The sequence below is a fragment of the Tiliqua scincoides genome, chromosome 3, assembly GCF_035046505.1.
Source record: "Tiliqua scincoides isolate rTilSci1 chromosome 3, rTilSci1.hap2, whole genome shotgun sequence".
Taxonomy (NCBI): domain Eukaryota; kingdom Metazoa; phylum Chordata; class Lepidosauria; order Squamata; family Scincidae; genus Tiliqua; species Tiliqua scincoides.
The window spans coordinates 129600154-129620562 of NC_089823.1; the positions used below are offsets into that span (position 1 = coordinate 129600154).

The window sequence follows — 20409 nt, forward strand, 5'->3', positions numbered from 1 at the left end:
TGGCAGTTTCCAAGTCCTCTCTCCCTTACCACAAAACCCCTGAAGACAGCTGGAACACAAATGGATGAAGTCTTGTGATGAATGATAGAACATGGGCTAGAACTTGCCTTTGAGTCTATGTCCCAGTGCTGATGGCCACAAAGAAATCTTTCTGCTGCTATTGTCTGCTCTGTGTTGTACAGTGAAGCACATGCAACCCCCATGACAACTTTGATCAGATTGCTAAGCATCATATGAATAAAATCTCTCATGCCCATGTTGATTTAGATCCCAGGTCTTTGATGATCACTCCAGAGGAGCGCCTTCTAGTCCTGTTTCTATGCGCATCTTTGAGCTTGTTCAGTCATCTTTTGTGGGCAGGTTTCTTGGAGCTGTGCAACCAACCACTTGTAACTTTGATTCTTTCCCATTCTGGCTAATTAAATTGGCTAGACCAAGACTTCCCTATGAGCAGGCCGTGTTCCATCAACTGTGAATGGCATAGTCATGTGCCCCTTATTGAATTAAACATTATTGAATAAACATATGTTTTGGGGGCAGGTTTCTTGAGTGTGTAGTGACATCCCAGTTCCAGATTTTTCAGGATGATTATCTGGTTTAATTTCAGACTGATTTCCAACTTTGTTTGGGTATTGAAGCTGCTATGCAATGCATGTGCTGGAAAATGAGGGGAAGTGTGATCCTGTTTTCTTGGACCTCTTGGCAACGTTCAGTGTTTCCTAGCATCCTCTTGGTTACTAAGCAGGGATGGTTGTGGTTGAACCCTTACATAGATCTCTATGCTGTTTATGAAAGGCAGAACTCAAAAGATGTTGGTGGGACTTTTGATCTCTTCTGTGACTTTTGGCCTATGGAGTTCTGCAAGATTTCATCTTCTCCTTCATACTCTTTAGCATCTATGTGAAAAGGTTGGGGCTTATCTGAAGATCTGGGCTGCAGAGTTATCAGTACAGGTGGGACTTTAATATCCTGGGGGAGGGGTTACGTTCCAGAACTCCCTGCAGATACTAAAATGTGGATACCGGGGTCCACATTTAAAGGGCTTTAAAAACAAAAAAGGAGCTAAAACCATGTTTTCTTCATGCAGCCAAATGGCACTGTTTCCCAGCCTCTATGGCTATTTTTAGTGCTGAAGGCCCGCTTCCAGATCATGCAGAGGTTTCTTGCTCCTCCTGGGTTTGCCCCAAAATGCATTGTGAATTAGTTAACACTTTGTCTTGGCAAGACATAGGTGCTATTTTTCTGCTAATGAAGCTGGGAATAGGTGTTCCTATTCCTCCTGAAAGGTCAGGTTCATAACTTGATCCTAGATCTTGGACTCGGTTGGATGTCCAAGTGATCATTGGCTATAATGGTCTCTAGAGAACTAACTTAGAGGTGGCCTCAATACTTTGAAATTCTCTTTGGTGGAAGGCATATATTACCTACCATCTTATTTTCAAGTACCAAGTGAAGATCTGACTAATGCAAAAGGCATTCAGGATTGGGTGATGGTTCTTGCAGGTTCTGATTCCACTAAATCTTTGGTGGATGACTCAATTTTAAGTATGACTGGTTTTCTTTTACTGTGAGGTCTGGCTTGTTCTGCTGTCTGCATTTTCTTTTCCTTTTTAAATACTTGCTTATATTTTTGTGCTTGCTTGTTTTCAATCTAAGCTTGTGTATGTTGAGGAAAAACTAGGTATAATTATTCTTATAAATATATACCATAAAAATAAATGAAATTTCATAGGCTAGAGCCAACTTCATCAGATATATCTGGTGATGTGGACTTTAGTTTGGGAAAGCTCATCCTATGATAAATGTGTTACTCTTTAAGATGCCACAGGAGTCTATGGCTTGAGTCCATTGGAGCATTCACGTGAGCAGAAGATAGTTCCATAGCCCACAGTACCACATCAAGTATTGTTCTGGAATGTTCCTTTACCCGATGTGGTTCTACAGATTGTGGGTGTGGGAGAAGCATACTGGATGCTGTAGAGAGGAGAAGATGAGAGATTCCATTCCTAAGATCCAAGCCTTTATCATTTATTTGGTATTATTTTTTGCACACTTAGAAGATTCACTTGAACAGAGAAATGAAGTAGAGAAGGAGATAAAAAATGAGCTTGTGAAACTATTAGTCTGAATACATAGGGATAAGCATTCAGGTGTGGTATTTTTTCCCTAAGAACGATCTGTTTCAATTTATATATACCTAACAATATCCTATACTACTGTATCCTCCAAAAAATTGGAAAATCTGTTTTGAAACATTGTCAAAATGAGGGGAGATCCTACATATGCTGCCTCAGATGCCATGGTGAAAGAGTTGGGTATTAAATGTAATAAATAAATTATACGTTGCAAGCTTTGTCACCTGAAATATTTCTTATTAAAAACACAAGTGTATCAATATTTGTTTTACAACTTAATTCTGTAGGAGTCTAAAAGGCCAATGTAATTGATTCTACACAAATGGGAGAATGTTGTCAACACTTCAAGGAAGTACATTAGAGTTCCAAGTTCATTTTGTAAACAGAAATTATTTTACCACAACGACAGGTCTTTCAGATGCATGTAAACCACTGAAGAAACGAAATCGGGCTTCAGCAGCAGAATCTTCTCATCTTGCTTATAGCAAAACTTCATCTCCTTCAGCTTCATTAACTGAGAATGAGGTAAAAATATGAATGAATAATGGCATTCAAATAACTGCCATAATAAAAATTTCAGTTGTGATTTTTTAATCAAGCTCCTACTCTAAAAATTAGAACAAGTCATTCAAAAATAGAGCAAGGTGTATCTGTTTTGTAAGCTCCTTTTTTTCCTAAATCAACTTTGCTTGCCGTGTAACATCCTTCTGCTTGTAGTATACTATGGTAGGGTAATCTGTTCAGGGTGGGAAGAGGGGGAAAGTGGTGAATTGATGGTCCTGCCATGTAGTGAAAGGAGTGTTAAATAAGAACTTCTTTGTCCTTTCTGGTTGTACAGTTTGTCCTTTCTTCATCTTTTAGTTTTTTAATTCCATTACTATTGTATCAAATTAAAAAATTACATATTGCAACAGAAGCATTCTTTAGGCTCTTCAATTAAGCTAAATTACTTGATTCAGAAAACAGTTTAATGTCAAATTGGTGCAAGAGCATTCCTTATACTAAAATGCTCAGAAAGAGCCCACATGCAAATAATACTCTGAAAAATTCACTAATACCATTCATGTTTATGGTGCTGTTCATGCATTTGCAATCTTCTGTGTATATAACCTCACATCTATTATAATTATGATTACCTCAAGTTTAAAATCAATATATAACATTTTGATTTTGGCTACCATTCAAGCTGTAATGTTGCCAAAACAAGTTGAAATTTTGTTAAAAATTAAAAAACAAAAAAACAAAATAGAGCGACCCTTATTATCTGCAGGTTCTGTTCCTGGAATCCCTGTGGATACAGAAATCCGTGGAAGTTGGAATCCATGGATTTCAGGGGGCCCAAGCCCTCTGGATTTGACTGGAATATAGCTTTAGTCAGGTTCGGGGTGCTACAGGTGGCCCATTCCACAGATATTCAAATCTGCAGGTACCAAATCTGCAGATACTGAGGACTGCCTGTATATTGACTCCTTTAGATACAAATTGTCTTCACAGTTTTAAGAGTACACTTTTAAGTACATGGTGGTGTATAAATCATAACCCTGGCAGTGACTTAACCTAGAAGTAGTCTTATATCTGTACACATCTTATAACTTTATATTAAAGAATATAAATTAAATTCATCAGTATCATTTATTCATACCCAGTGCTGCCACCAGGTGGTTTGAGGCCTTGGGAAAGTCCTGTACTAGGTATAATGCTATCGCCAATATAGAAGATTCAAAAGTTGGCCCCATCAGCTAGGCCCTCTGATAGACATCCGTCATTGCCAGTGCGCAACCTGGCTATCCCCTGATGGCACCCGTATTTATACTGATGTCCTTCTTATATTTAGAGCAAAGTTTTATGAAACAAATTGGAATAACCCATTTAACACAGTGTATACAGGATTTGTGTGTCTGGATGTGGAATTCCCCCGACACAATCCAGTTGGCTTTGTGTGTGCCTTTCTCCTAGTAAAATCTATCATACAGGCCCCAATTGTGTAAAAGATGTTTTGTCTATTCCTCCCTTGTATAAAAGGGACAGAAGAATGCCTTTTTAGCTTATGCCAAGTTCTTGATGTCCAGTTTGCTCATTAGAAGGTCGAGAGCTTGGGGATTGAATTAAAAAAAAAAATCCAAGGGTAACTTTCTAGCATTCTTTTTAAGTCTGTTAGATATTTGGGAACCCATTGGAAGGTTTGCTGATAGTTTCTAAAGATTAGAAGAAGCCAATGTCAACAGAGAAAGTATATTAAAAAGCCACCTTAAATATTGTATGCCATTTTCATTCTTCCATGTCACTTCACTCAAAAGTTTGGTTCCAGAGATTAGCTTATCTCCAAGTGACTCTGCAAGACAGTGTTCCCATCTTTTAGGAAATTGGGTTGATCCACCCAGATCCAGACATCAAAAGGGGTTTGGGGTTTTAACAGTCCCAAAGTAGTGTAGGGTGCTCTGGACATGAAGCATGTAAACAGGTTTCTAGTTCATCGTGAGTTCCATGTGAAGTCTCTTCATTTGATCTTATAATAGCTCAGATGGCAGAATTTCTGACCTTTGAGGCCTACTTTCATATTCCAGCCTAGAAGATTTGTTGGGTTATAGCAACTTACATGTAGCCTTACCTGAGCAGCCTGCCTGTTTGTTCTCCATTGTTTCTCCACATCCCTCTTCCATTTTGTAGCACCTTCAGAGTCGCAGCATCTTCACCAACCATGAAATAAGATTTCTGGAACCAATTTGATTACTTCTTGCATTTTAGAGTTGTGGGAAACACTGCCCTAGGCCAACTGTCCTTTTCACCAGATACCCAAGCTTCAATAGTGTTGTTGCTTAAGCAGTTCACTTGGTGCTTTAAGTCATGCCTCATACTTTTGACCAGTGGTGGTGTCTTCGCCTCCCATGTGAGTCAGGAAATAAGGATCGCCATGGGTCCTGAGCTTGGCAACCAATGAGCAAACCGTGGGAGAATGTCTACTCAGAGAAAATTGGTCAGGCTCTAAGAACAATGATTTCCTGAATCTTGAGAACATAAGAACAGCCCCGCTGGATCAGGCCATAGGCCCATCTAGTCCAACTTCCTGTATCTCATAGTGGCCCCACCAAATGCCCCAGGGAGCACACCTGATAACAAGAGATCTGCATCCTGGTACCCTCCCTTGCATTTGACATAGCCCATTTCTAAAATCAGGAGGTTGCACATACACATCATGGCTTGTAACCTGTAATGGATTTTTCCTCCAGAAACTTGTTCAATCCCCTTTTAAAGGCATCCAGGCCAGATGCCGTCACCACATCCTGCGGCAAGGAGTTCCACAGACCGACCACATGCTGAGTAAAGAAATATTTTCTTTTGTCTGTCCTAACTCTCCCAACACTCAATTTTAGTGGATGTTCCCTGGTTCTGGTGTTACGTGAGAGCGTAAAGAGCATCTCTCTATCCACTTTATCCTTCCCATGCGTAATTTGTATGTCTCAATCATGTCCCCCTTCAGGCGTCTCTTTTCTAGGCTGAAGAGGCCCAAACACCGTAGCCTTTCCTCATAAGGAAAGTGCCCCAGCCCAGCAATCATCTTAGTTGCCCTCTTTTGCACCTTTTCCATTTCTACTATATCCTTTTTGAGATGCGGCGACCAGAGGTTGATCATGTTGCGGCTACTTTTTTTCTCAAGACACACTGAGGAACAACATGTCCTTGTATGTGCAGAGAACCTAACCCAAAACCTGTATCAATAGACAACTGAGTGTGGTCACCCGCCCTTTTGAAGTAAGTACTGCTATCTTTTTGGGTAAAAGTCTCTCTGGAATCATACAGGCAAGTACTCATCACAAACAATTGACTGGCCCATTAGTCTCTGGATTCCATATAATGGTTCTTCAATATAAGAGTATGCACAGAGCTTGGGAAGGTGGTGATAGACTTTACTTGATTCTCCACTCAACAGTTCACTTTGCAAGGTCAGAACACAGTTTCAGTCAAAGAAAGACTGTAGTCTATGCATTAAAGGCAAAGTGTCCCTGCACAATTGTCCACTTCCCTGCATCCCAGAAGCTATTGGGGGAAAAAAAATCTGCCAATAACAGATGAAGATGGTTTTCATTGGTCCTTGGTGGCTGAGGAGGCTGTGGTTCTCAGATCTAAAGACTCCTTATTTGGTGTTCACATTGCCTTGAAGTGAGAGGCCTTTTCCAGGCTTCAGGCATGCCTCAGAATCCAGGTATGCTTCAGTTAACCCCCTGGTAGATTAAAAGAACTTCCTCCTAATCCATAGTTTTTCAAGAAGTGATAAATATGCTTTGATTTCCAGTTCTTTATCCAGCGGTCATTGGAATTATCTGAAAGGTGTTCACTATGTGTTGGATCTTGTGACTACCCACTTGCAACTTAGGGTCTCAAAGTCCTGAGGTTTCCATGGGATGACCTAACACACAGGCAGCTCTTAGCTTTAGTTCTAGTTTAGTTTTAGTTTAGTTTAAAGCTTTAGCTTTAGTTCTGAGCCCCTCAGCATTTTTTACCCTCACTCGTGCAGTTTCCTGCGATCAGCTTCTTTGGCCTCCTACTGTACCTAGGCATGTCTACATAGTCATGAGGGTCCTAGTCAGACTTCCTTTCAGGCCATAAGGGTCACAAAGTAAACTGAGAGGTAGCAACCTGAATGAGCATGTCAGAGTGCTGCCTGGACCTTAAAGATAGTGTCCCATGTATGACCTACATATCAAGCTTTCTTACTCAGAGCCAGAATCTTTAAAAGAGGGGAGAAAAATTATCCTTGCCTCCATCTACTTAGAAACTGAATATTTGGTAGCTCCTTTTGCCTTCTACTGGATGAAGGAGCCTGAAACATTGACCTGTTGCACTAGCTGCCAGGACCCAGAAGAGGCTCCTCACTAGTGTCAAATATATCCCTAACTATATTGTGAATTTTCATTGTAAGCTTCCTTGGGAGCCAATTTTTGATGGATGTAAGTTTATATTTAGAAATAAATGTAAGGCACAGATTGAAGAATCTATGTTAAACATATGCCACACATTTTCAAGAGGAGGTAGGTCATGGGAAGAAAGAAACGTGATCTCAGTACTGTGAAAATGGACATACTTACATGTGAATTTCTGTTAAGGTGATGGACTTTATCAAGGCCCAATCTGTCTGATTTCACACGGCCATCACATGGTCTGTTCTCTTAAGGGTTTAAGATAATCATTTTCCTTGTCTTCTGTGTCTTTGCGCTTTGGCCTGTGGAGATTTAGAGGCACTTCTTGTCATGGTTGATTCCACTTGTTTGATCTAGCCTAACTGTTCCCAAACTAGTTCTGGGACCCACCTGTGGGTCATGACCCAATTTTTGGGTGGGTTGAGAAACTGACAAGGCAGATTAGGCTGTGTGCATCAAGGGTTAAACAATCTGATACTTGGGAGAAGCACTGCTGCTCAACCACCTTTATAGCCTCCCAATACCGCTTTGAGTTTTAGAAAAGCTGTATAAAAATCCTATAAATAAAAAAAAGCCATATAAGTTTGAACAACTGGTAAAGTGAAACTTTTTAAAGGTGGGCCCTGATGCAAATAAGTTTGCATCACTGATCTAACCTGTTTGATCTGCTCATTGCAGCAACTTTTTTGGTTTGTGTTTTTGGCTCAAGAGTTGCCAAAGTTTTCAGTGGGGGGTGGTGTTCAAGGGGGATGCTCTCTTCCTCCTGTCCAAAGACTGGAGTCTGCTGACCCACCTTGGAGGGTGAGGCTTTCCCATAATACCCCATCCTTCTCTCAAGAAGAACCAACTAAGAAGAGAATTCCTATATCCCACATGAAATATACCTACTTGTAAGTATGTTTGCATGTTCAGATTCATATCTACTGGTTATGTGGTATAAGGTCTGCATTTTTGGAACTGTAATTTTCCCCCCTTATTTGAAATATCTTAGGCATGAGGTCTTAATTCTACAGTTTCCTGACATGGATAGAGCATGACAGATGTGCTATTTCAAATAGACTTCAAAAATTAATACTAAATATGTTGTAACAGAACCTCTTGAACATACAATCTTTCCCTAAAGCTGAAAATAAAATCAGCTGTAAAATTAACCTCTTACAACATTCTGAGTTAACAGTTCCTTTTGTTAATCACTTCACCTCTGATATTGGAAGACCTAATATTAAAGCTACGGTCCTATGCACATTTATTTGGGAGTAAGTCTCATTCAGTGCAACAGGATTTACTTCTGAACATATTTATGATTGCATTGTAGGAGTTTCTGTTTAAATTTGTAGTGCTGGTTATAAACCAGTTGTTGCCAAACTGGGTCACAATCTGATTTTGGTGGGTCGCATAGCGCAAAGATCCTCCAGTGAAAACATGGGGATGGAAAGATCGGATAATTACTTGCCTCAAGCCCTGAAGCTGTTCAAAAATCAGATTGTTGCTAACTGCCTTGCAAAGGGCTCAGCTCCTGCAGTTTGCAAGCATAGACATAGACATGGTTGGCAACCTTCAGTCTCGAAAGACTATGGTATAAGCCTACAGCACCAGGTATTCCCAGGCAGTCTCCCATCCAAATGCTAACCAGGCCTGACCCTGCTTAGCTTCCCAGATCAGACGAGATCAGGCATGTGCAGGGTAACAGGTGCTAATTACCCATGAATTTTTTCTTCTGAAGTTTTGCCTCAATGGGACATGAAGGGCCTTCTGAACTATAGGAAAAAAGTTGTTTAACATTAGCCTTGTTAATGTGGGAGAGGTCAGCCAGCAGACAATCCATCAATCATTCTCTCTCTAGGCACTTAGAACAGCTTCACTCTGAGGCAAGTGACCCCTCCCTTCCCCCTGAGCAAGTGAAAGAATGCTAGGTGGAAGTGATTATCACCTCCTCCTTTCTTTTCCCATGCTGTGACTCCAGGTGAAGGGAGGGATCCCTGCCTTTCTAAGCGCCTGGAGAGAGACTGAGTGTCTGCCTCATGCATTACAAAGGTCAGCAAGGCTGTTTTTAAATCACTGAGCAAAGAGACATTGTTTTTTAAATGAATTTGCTTTGATGCAATTTTTGCAATCCACTCTGGGCAATCCACTTTATGCAATGAACTCTGGGAACAGAACCCCTGTAGATATTGAGACTCAACCTGTATAAGGAGATAAATGTTAGAACGTCTTTCTGGTTCTTATAAATAAATTGTTGTGACTTATTATTTATAAATAAATAAATAAATATTTCTTTCTAGATCTTTTTCTTTAAAAGTCTCATAAACCTGGATGGATACCAATAAAGTGTCATCCTGGGTGCTAAAATATTTTTGAACCACTGCTATAAACATTAAGAATTGAGAGGGTTGAGGGTCATGGATAAATGATAAATGTGATTACTCAGCTTTATTTAAATATGTGGGTCAAACCAGGCACTCAAGTCTCCATTTTGAATTAGAATTTCGTGGCAACTGCCTTTTAAAGAGAAACCTGATTAATATTAGGCCAGTTTGGATAATATACCACCCATAGGTCCCATGCAATTAAAAGTGTACACCTCATGCTGGCACACATATCCTAGATCCTTCCCAATTACTGTGATTATGTGAGGAGGAATTTGTCTAAATTTCAGAAATTAACAAGGAAGAGAAGGGAAAGATGAGGATGTGCTCAAAGCAAGTGGTTTACATCACTAAAGAAATGAAAATATTGTTCGAAGCTCCAGAAAGGCTCCCAGCAATCATCACTGGAAAACCCTCATCTTTGGAGGAATAGTTAGTTGTATTTCTCCTGGTAAAAATGAACCACCACTTTAAAAGATTCCTCTTTGTCCAGTTAACTGTAATGTTAAATGCTCCCCTCTGATCTAGATCGGGACCCATGTAACTGCTATACTTATACAGTGGGCTCCCATTATCTGCAGACTTAGCACCTGCAAATGCTGAGCCCCAGCTCAGAGGGCCTCCTGGACGAGACTGGAAGTTACTTCTGGTTCATGTCTGCAACTTCTGTTCACATCCAGGAGGCCTTCTGAAGATGTGGGAGACTGGTACGACCTTTGGAGGATCCAGCTGGCAGGCAAGTCCCTATGGCAGTGATTTTCAACCTTTATTATCTCATGGCACACTGATAAGGCACTAAAATGGTCAAGGCACACCACCAGGTTTTTGTCAGTTGACAAGGCACACCATGCTGCCAGTGGGGACTCGCATCTCCCATTGGCCCTATTAATAAGTGACCTTCCTGTGGCACACCTGTGGACCACTCACGGCACACCCGTGTGCCACGGCACAGTGGTTGAAAATGGCTGCCCTATGGTGCTGCTACCCTGGTCTGCCACGGATTTCATTGTCTGCCGATTTCAGTATTGCTGGGGTTGTGAAACTGATCGCCTGTGGGTATTAAGGGTCCACTGTATTTGGAAATACCAAGCGAACAGTCCCAGTCATGTGATGATGTATAATCTAGTTTGGGATTAGGATGGAATGTTGGAAAGTGACATTTCTAGTGGTTATGAATAGTCCCAGAGCAGCTTATTGTTTGTGTGATTGATAGAGCTGCTGAGACTGCGCTGCCAGGATGGCATCAGCAGCTTATACAGCCGTATGAAACCCTATTAACCCCTTGTGTTGGTTTCCTGCTGAGTTAGTAGCTGCTATCTGCAGTGGTACTGCTATGGTATATAGCAAAGATCAGCAGCTCCCTCCTCTGGTAAGCTTCTTTGGTAGCACAGAGACCATAGGCTCCTAGATCTCACGGTACTGCCTCTAATTCAAGACACTTGGTACCTTTATAAAAAAAAAATGCAGTGAAGAAGAAAAAAGAATTTCTAAAATATTTCTCTGTTACATTTTCACAAATAAAAAGTTTACATTTTCATCTTTTTTCTATTTTTTCTAAATAAGAACTTGCCTGACAGCATAAGTAGTCTTGTCACCCCCAACTTCCACCCTGACCCGCTTTTAGGTTGCTACAGTGAAAATGGGTCGCGGAAGCATTTTTTCATTGTTTTGAGGCATGGGGAACGCTGCAGAGAGTTGCCTTTGTAGTATGCAGTCTGGGCTGCATATACTGTCACTTCACATATCTGCTATGGTTAGGTTCTGGAAACGCTAGTGAATTTGCGCACAATGAACCATTGATCCTATGAGATCAGTGGAGTTAGGTGCAGGGGGTTGAGGGACACCTTACCTGTAGGGCTGCTGTTTTTTCTGGCCCTTGCAAAAGCTCAGCGCTGGTTGTGAGCAGCATTTTGAACGTCCCTGCTACCTCTGGGAGGTCTCTGCTGCACCAAGGAAGCCAGCAAAGACTTTCCAGAGGCGGTAGAAGTGTTCAAAGTGGCACATGCAACTAGTGTGGAGCTATCTGACATGTAGTCAGAAGCTTCATACAGGCATTTCATAGGCTCTGTGCTGGTCGCAGGCGCCATTTTGAATGTATCTGCAGCCTTCAGGAAGAAAGCCGGCAGAGACCTTAGGAAGACTGAATAGATGTTTTGATTGCATATGGCCAAAAACAGCATTGTGGGAAACTTGAGGTAGGTGGCAATTCTGCCCTTTGTAAGTAGCGAATTTATGTATGAAGAGAATTGACTGTAGTCTACTCACTTGGCAAGTCTAGTGTAGGGATCATCTGATCTGGCATAGAATACATTTGGGGGCTCAGCATCTCAGTCACATGGCATTGCTACTGCTGGGGAAATAGGGAATGTTAACATCTTAATATAACTTTAACCCTAGCGAGCAACTTCCTTCTGGTACAATGGATATAAGTTGCTTATACATAAGCACATCAAAACATAATGAACTCTTGCAACACATAATTCCATACAAGGCTAATGAATACTTGGAGTTAAATAATATGGCCTAGTTAGGAAGTGGAGTTGCACAACAGAGAACAGATGTCAACTTTGCTTTTAAAAATGTAATTCTGAAGTTGGGGAGAGGGAAGAGAGCTTTAGTGTATAAAATGGAAGAGGAAAAACTCAATATGGAAACTGGCAACATCAGCACAATACATTGGCCTAATTATCTTAACAACAATCGCCTTCCCAGGATAAATGCACTCCTCTGCCTTGAGGGGCCCACGTATTTCTTCTCCAACAGGCACCTGCATTATGTGCTTTTGAAATTGGTGATGGGTTTAAAGTGCTATTAGGAAGAAGAGAGGCTGTAAATCTTGGTGTATCCTCCCCAAAACACCACATCACACCATGCTTTTGAACTGCCTTAAAGAACAAATGCAATGCACAGAAATCTTCTAGGCCAGGGGTGCCCAAACCACAGCCCTAGGGCCACTTACTGCCCTCGAGGACTCCTAATCAGGCCCTCAGGGAGCCTCCAGTCTCCAATGAGCCTCTGGCCCTCCGGAGACTTGCTGGAGCCCGCACTGGCCTGATGTAACTGTTCTCAGCATGACAGCCAACTGTTCGACCTATCGCTTGAGCTGTGGGAGGAGGGCTTGCTGTTTCACATCTGTGATGCTGCAGCAGCAAAGGAAAGGCTGGCCTTGCTTTGTGCAAGGCCTTTTATAGGCCTTGAGCTATTGCAAGACCGTCATTCATTAATAAAGTAATTAACCCCTGCTAATTGGGTAAGAGGCACTTTTTCAAGTGGGTGCTCCTTTTTTTTTTTTTTAGCAGGGGGAGAGTAACTGGCCCACCTCACCCCAGCACTGTCTGTTCTAGTGGCTGTCTGCTGGTATTCATTTGCATCTTTTTAGTTTGTGAGCCCTTTTGGGACAGGGAGCCATTTAGTTATTTGATTTTTCTCTGTAAACCGCTTTGTGAACTTTTAGTTGAAAAGCGGTATATAAATACTGTTAATAATAATAAATAAAGTTCCATCTCTAATATATTCATTTATGTAAATTTATTCAAATTTTAAATGTAAATTAATTTTTTCCCCCAGCTCCCAACAGTGTCAGAGAGATGATGTGGCCCTCCTGCCAAAAAGTTTGGACACCCCTGTTCTAGACCTAATCCTCTTACTATGAATGAAAAGCTAAGCAAGTCAAATACACAGCTCTTAAATGTGTCGTTTGACACAATAGCAATTCACTATATCAGTTTACTGACTGGCTAGCTCAGCAAATTGTTCTGCTTTGAATGATATTTTTTGGACTTAAGAATTGAAATTAAATCTTAAATCCTCCATCCAGCTGTTTTGGTGAGCCAGAGGTTGGTTAGATTGCTACTTAGGCTCATTCAAGAAACTTGTATTAGAACTGTAGAACTTTTGGGGTCTCATTCTTTGACTGCCAAGTTCCCATGCCATATCGCTAACTGTTTATGAAATTCTCCGCAGTTGCAAAAGCAGTTTGTTATATAGCACAGGGTGCTGCTGGTCAAGAAAAAGTGAGTCTTGAGTTTGTGGAAATACTTCCACATTCTTTTGGATCTTGCACTTGTTCTACAGTTTCAGTGGTAGAATTGTGTGTGGGCTTTGGATACATTTTCAAAATTGAAATTCTGTAGTGATAAAAATTCTAAATGGTTTAATCATTTTCAGGTATAGGATAGGGTGGTATTTGGAATTGCAGCACAAGGGATGTTTGGACACCCCTGTTCTAGTGAGAAGAAAACTAGCTTGGTTGTATGAGAATTGGTGAGGTGTGGTGGTTAAGAAACTGACCTATGAATCGTGAAGTCCCTCATTTAAATCTCATGTCTACCATAGACTGCTTAGGTAGCACTGAGCAAATCACCTTTTTGCTCCCTACCTAGTATGCAGATAACACTTTTCAACAGTGCTTCTCAGACTTTTAAGCACAGGGATCTGCTTTTAAAAACAACAATCTATCACAACCCACTAGACCTGCGGTTTTCAAACTCTCCGGGAGTTTGAAACCCACAGTAAGTCTTTGCGGGAGCGGGGGGGGGGGGAGGCGGCAGGGGAAAGGCAGCGATATGATCCTGGGGAAGGATCGCGTCGCTCAGGGGGCTGCAGGGACTGGGATGCACCCACCAGTCCCTGCAGCAGCCATCCCTGTGTGCGGGGAGCCCCGCGTGAGCGCCTGCAGAGCGCCCCAGGTCAGGGAAAGGGAGAATGGAGTGATCTGCTCTGCCTCCGCAAAAACGGAAGCGGAGCGCGATTACCCCACTCTCCATTTCCCTGACCTGGGGAACCCAGTCCCTGCAGCTCCATCAGAAGGGAAAGCAGAGCGATCGTGCTCCGCCTCCGGTTTTGCGGAGCAGGGCGCGATCGCTCCGCTTTCACTTTCCCTGACCTGGGGAGCCCTGCCGAAGGTTGCGCAGGGCTCCCCGCACCCCCAAGAGGCCTTTCCCCATCTCCTGGCTGCCCCCACCCCTTAAGGGGGCAGAGGCCAGGACCCACAGGCTGGGGCATTGTGATGCCCCAGTTTGAATACCACTGCACTAGACAAAAAAGGAAATCCAGAAAGAAACCACACACACACACACTCTGTTCCTCCAAATCTTCACAGTCATTCTAGGGTACCCAGAAAGCTGAACTGAAGAGCAAGATGTATAGTTAGGAACTTCCAGTCCAGACAAATGGCTGAAACAGGGCTCACACATCTACAGCTTGCCAATTACTAGAGAAAATTGGAAAAATGTGACATTTTAATTTGGAGTGCTGAGGATTACCCCATACCATAGGTTAGCATTCCAGTAATGATTTTCTTCTGCAGACCAGGCAAGGGTGCTTGCAAAGTGGTTTTTTAAAATACAGGTTGGTGATCCCTTATCTGGACTACTTGGGACAGGAAGGTGTCTGGATTTCAGACGTCTGGAATTCGGAATAATTGTATAAATATGAGAAATGCTTCCTCTGGCTCTTTTCCCTTCTACCCCTAAGGGTGTCTGGTAACCTCTGACACTTTTCAGCAATACTGTATCTGTACAGGTACACACCACAGAGCAGAGAACAGAACTTACTGCCTATACCTGCACTGTACTTGGGAAGAAGCATAAGACTGTCTAGTGTTCACATTACAATGAACAAATCTTGGACAAAAATATCTGGATTTCAGAAGAGTCTGGATTTCAGATGTCTGGATAAGGGGTAACCTATCGCTATTTCAAAAACTTTCAGCAACCCATCAAAAATAGTCTTGTGACCCACTGGTGGGTCCCTACCCACAGTTTGGGAAACACTGCTTTACAGGATTGTTATAAGAATTATAGCAAGATAATGTATGTGATGCTCTTTGAACACTTAAAAACGCTATATAAATACCAAGTGTTAATTATGTGAATACCTAAATTTTGGGGCAAACATTATTACTCTAACAGTATAATTCCTCCTATATATATTTTTAAAATAACATAAGGAACTTCTTTACACTGCGTATATTTTCAGCTGAAATGGACCAAGAAAATTAAGACTGCAGTCCCATCTTTTTTCCATGTACAGAACATTTAAGAGTTTTCTTAAAATTACATTTGAAAGCAAATAAAGGCTGTTCAGCTTTGTTTTCATATAAACAGCTTGTTTAAATTTATGTATTTTAAAGATTTAAACACCGCCTTTCCTCTTCAAAACTAAGGTGCGTTGGTTAGTTTGCAACCAATAAAATACAGTACAGTAAATCAAGCACAATAAAAACTAGAGATAGAAAAACCCAAAAATTCAGCACATGTAAAAGAACAGAGTAAAAATGGGGAGCAACTAAAGGGAGAAGGCAAACTTAAGCAAAGAGGTCTTCAGCCTCTGCCGTGGACTAATTAGGTGGCCCTGAGCAAGTTGGAAAGTGACCAGGATGGAGGCAGTTCTTAACTCTATTTTACCCTATTTACATGCCACCTTTCTACCAGATATTGGGCATTCAGGGCATCTGACAATAAAAACTAATTTTGCAATATATCACAGTTTAAAGCATAATTTAAATATTGTATAATTACAATAAAAGAAAACCAAGTTCTATCAATGTGGCAAAACAGTACTGAAAACAATACCAGCATATAATGAATAATATCTTCCCAGCAGTACATCATAATAAGCAACTTAACCTTCTCCAACAACTGGCCTATTTTTAAGGACTAATATCCTGGGGTAGCTCCTCAGGTGGAACCTCTTTCAGGGTCTCATGCCCACACAAGTTCCCATACCATGCCATCTCTGAGGCAGATGAAAGTCTATTGCCACCACTGCCCTTCAACCCACCATCCAGTAAACTAGGGCCCATAGGGATGTATGGGGTCTTTATGGGAGAGCAATAGACTTGCTTATCTTTCGCCTGGTACCATTTTACAATTCATTTCTGGGCTTCTAAGAGAGGCTTCTGGGAATTGTTAAATAGGAACTGGGCAGTAAAGTGGGAGATCTGTTGCTGCCAGCTGCTCCCCATTGCCTCCCAGTAAGCCTTCCTTAGGAACCAAGGGAAGAAAGAGGATAGACTGCTGATGCAGTTGTTCCACTCTATTGCCCAGATGGGCAAGAGTCTCATTGCTACTGCTGTTGAAGCTGCAATTATGACTTTAAAGAGAACTTGTTCCTGGGCACCATGGTGGGGGGGAGGGGAGCTGAGACATGCATGCATAGGGGGAGTGCCCCAGGGTCACCAATAAGCTAGAGCTGCCGTTATAGCACATCCCAGGAGTGGGGTTCCACCCCTGAGAAATTACTAGTAAACACCATTCTTCAGAGAGCAGAAGAAATTAAAGCAGGGCTTCTGATTACGGGCTAAGCATGTGGAGAGGTTTATATACCAATAAGTGGTCTCATAATCAGGTGACTTGGTCCCAGACAACAAAAGTTCAGAAATCAAAAATTGAATTGAGTCTGGAAACCAAATAGTAACCACTGAAATTATTAGAATACAGTGGGCCCTCAGGATCCCTGAGAATTTGTTTCTGGGACTGCCTGCAGATACAAAAAACCCCAAATGCTCAAGTCCCTGTAAAATTGCAAAGTATTTTCAAATGGTGGGCCATGCCAAAGTGTCTCTGGACTGGAGAGAGCTGCTAGGTGAAGCACTGCAAGAGACCAGAGAGTAAAGAATGGCAAGCCAGAGCCTGCAGCTACACATGGTGGAGCTCCAAGGAGCAATGCTGGCAGCCAGAGAGAAGGAAGGAAGGAGGAAATGTTTTAAATATTTAGGAAGTTTTAAAAAATATTTTCGGTCCACATTTGGTTAAGTCAGTTGATGCTGAGTGTGGATATGTGCAGGCCCTCTGTACATACAGATCTTTCCAGTACTGTATCTTTCTACTCCAGTATACACTATGATAAGGGACAGCTTGCTGGAAAAGTCTAATCTCAGTCAACCTGATTTTGTGCTATTTCTGTGACAGGTACAATCTGAAAAATGAAGTCCTGTCTTGAAACTACAAAGCATTTGTACCACACTATTAGTAGCTATGTCCCACTTGTAACTTGGTTCTCTGCCAGGAGAAATGCAAATGGAATATAAATGATCTACTCACTGGGTAAAGAGGTGCTTTTTAAGTGGCAGTTCTCAAAAGGGAAAAGCAATTCTCCCCATTTCTCCCAGCATAGCACCTGCAGTGACTGTTTGCTGGTGTCTCACTTCTGTTTCATTTTAGAATGAGAGTCCTTTTAGGAAGAGAAACAATTTTTAAGATTTATTTTGCTGTGTAAATTGCTTCAAGAACATTTTAGTTGAAAATACAATTACTGCAATTATGAACTTAATAAAAAAAAGTTTTGTTTATCCCAAGTAGGAAATATGAACTCCAGAGCAGTTTACAAAAATATGAATCCATTTACAAATTGAGTTTTGACTGAGATTGTAATGTAGCTAGTAGAACAAATGCGTATTTTTCATATTTGTAAAGGGCAACTTTTCTTCATCTAATAATGGAACCTAATAGATAATAGTGGAACTGGTGCTCTTTCACATATAGTCTTCTTTCTCAAATTTGATTATGTTTAACCTGAATGTGTAAATATTAATTCATTTTGCTTATTTTTAGATTTCAGATGGTCAAGGAGATGAACGGTCAGAGTCACCCTATGAAAGTGCTGATGAGGCTCATGCAGAAGCATCTCTTTCATCCAAAAAGACTGATCGAGGAGCTGCAGCAAGGAAGGAATATGTTTGTCAGGTTAGAGGAAAACCAGTTTGAACATGGTCTTGTTTTGATAATGGAAAATAGACAAAGCAGGTGTGAGAATTTAAAGATGAACTAGTGTGTCTGAAGAATCTTTTTGAAATTGTTGTCTAAATAGTTTCAGGGTACCTGCATTAGAACGCCTTATGTTATGCAAGCCAGTTAAATGCAATATATTTCTAAGTGCGCACACAGTCCAATCCTATGCATGTCTACTCAGAAGTAAGTCCTATTCAGTTCAGTGGGACCTACTTTCAGGTAAGCATGTATAAGATTGCAGTCTAAGTGGAGAAATATTTGCCTGAAAATACTGCTGTGAAGAGTAAAAGTAACATTCTGATTGTAATGGCTTCTGAATGGGAAGCATATCCTACCGATGACTTGCATCATTAACATAACAGTAAATACTGTCCTAAAATTGACAGTACAGTATTGCTTGTGCTATCAGTGTTGTGGATAAGTCACGGCTTAGTTTTGAATGCCACTTAGGGCACAATCCTAACCCCTTATGTCAGTGCTTTCCAGCACTGACGTAAGGGCAATGCAGCTCTGAGGTAAGGGAACAAACATTCCCTGACTTTGAAGAGGCCTCCATGAGTGACACCCAGCTGCAGGATGCAGCACATGTCCCATTGGCACCACTATGCCAGTGCTGGAAAGCACTGACATAAGGGGTTAGGATTGTGCCCTTAGAGTGTCAAATCTGTTTAATGAGTTAAATGGGTGGTCTTCAACCTTTTTCGTGCCACAGCCCCAATATATAAATAAATAATGAGTCTGGGGACCCCACCATCAATTCTGTCACACACACCCCCAGGACCCTATCTCCCCACCCTAACCCCATCGCCAGCCACTTGCTAAGAATCTGAGCAGGACTGGGATGCAAATCTCCTGGTACCTGAAGGGTACACCTGATGCCTCCCCCTTTACATGGTTGTTCTCTAGTCCAATGGTCTTCAGCCTTTTTCATTCCTGTCAGTTGTTGCAACCCCATAACTGAGGTTTCGCATCTCCATTGGGGTCCTGATCCCTAGGTTGAAGAATTCTGGGTTAAATAAATAAATCTTTCCTGCTATGCACAGCTCACAACTTGTAGTGAAATATTTAAGTTGCTGTGTCAGCTACAATTGGAAGTACAGGTCGACCCTCGGTATCTGCTGGAGATACCATTCCTGCTGATACTGAGATCTGGGGTGGGGGGGCCTCAGAGAATCTCTGGATGCAATTAGGAGTGCCTTTCGGTTGCCCCCGGAGGTCTTCTGAAGTGTAGGGAGGCTGCACGCAACCTCTCTGCGCTTCAGAAGGTCTGCCTGAACCTTCTAAAAGGCTCTTCCAGTTTTTTCTTTTTAACTCTTAACCTTTCTTCCTCCCAAAAGCTCTGTGAAAAGCCTGGAAACTTGCTGCTTTGTGAAGGACGATGTTTTGGTGCTTTTCATGCAAGCTGCACTGGACTTCCTGGAAAACCTTCTGAACACTTTATTTGTAATGAATGTTCTTCAGGCAAGTCTTACTCATACAGATCAACAATATTTGCATGTTTTTGTTTCAAGAAATTGTTATCCTTTTGATGTTATGCTGGAACATAAGGGGCTTGTTATCAGTGCATAGATTGATATAGCAGTGACTTAATTATAAGAGCATAAAGTCTTGCTATGAAGAGCTAAGATAGGAAGTTGTAAGAATAATGCAAATTAATGTTGTTTGTAGGTCTTTCTTCACTTTCCCATGTTGCTCAGACATACTAACAACTTAGCGATACTTTATCACACCATTTCTTCCCTATGCAGAGTTGCTTTTCTTTTCTGCAAAGGCTCTCATTGATAAAGGGGAACTATAGATCAGTAGGAGATGCTTTAATTAAGAAGAGCATATGAAGAATAAACATCAAACAATATTGAAAAAGTATTGTTTTCTTAATAAACAATTAGTAACTTTAATTTCTGAAGTATCACTCAGAAATGATTCCGGTTGTGTTCTAGACTTTAGAGATAGGGTAAAAATATTCAACCTTTGTTTTAAACTTTTTTTTATTAGGTATTCACACGTGTTTTGTATGTAAAGACAAAAAATCAGAAGTGAAACGTTGTGTTGTATCCCACTGTGGAAAATTTTACCATGAAGCGTGTGTGAAAAAATTCCGCCTCACAGTGTTTGAGAACAGGGGGTTTCGATGCCCTCTTCACAGTTGTGTGAGCTGTCATGTTACTAATCCTTCAAATCCCAAAGTATCCAAAGGTATTTATTTTCTATATGTTTCTTACTGATATCTTTAAAGTACTTCCTTTAGGACAGTACACAC

At 41.3% G+C, this 20409-nt stretch overlaps 1 protein-coding gene across 1 annotated transcript in view; it reads left to right on the forward strand.

Annotated features, from left to right (window-relative positions):
- The window catches only part of NSD2 (nuclear receptor binding SET domain protein 2), a 69131-nt gene that overhangs the window by 24564 nt on the left and 24158 nt on the right, over positions 1-20409 (forward strand). Inside the window, exons 10-13 of the mRNA XM_066622415.1 lie at positions 2545-2660; positions 17973-18104; positions 19487-19610; positions 20145-20345. Of these exons, the coding sequence (XP_066478512.1) occupies positions 2545-2660; positions 17973-18104; positions 19487-19610; positions 20145-20345 (573 nt within the window). The remainder of the gene's footprint in view (positions 1-2544; positions 2661-17972; positions 18105-19486; positions 19611-20144; positions 20346-20409) is intronic.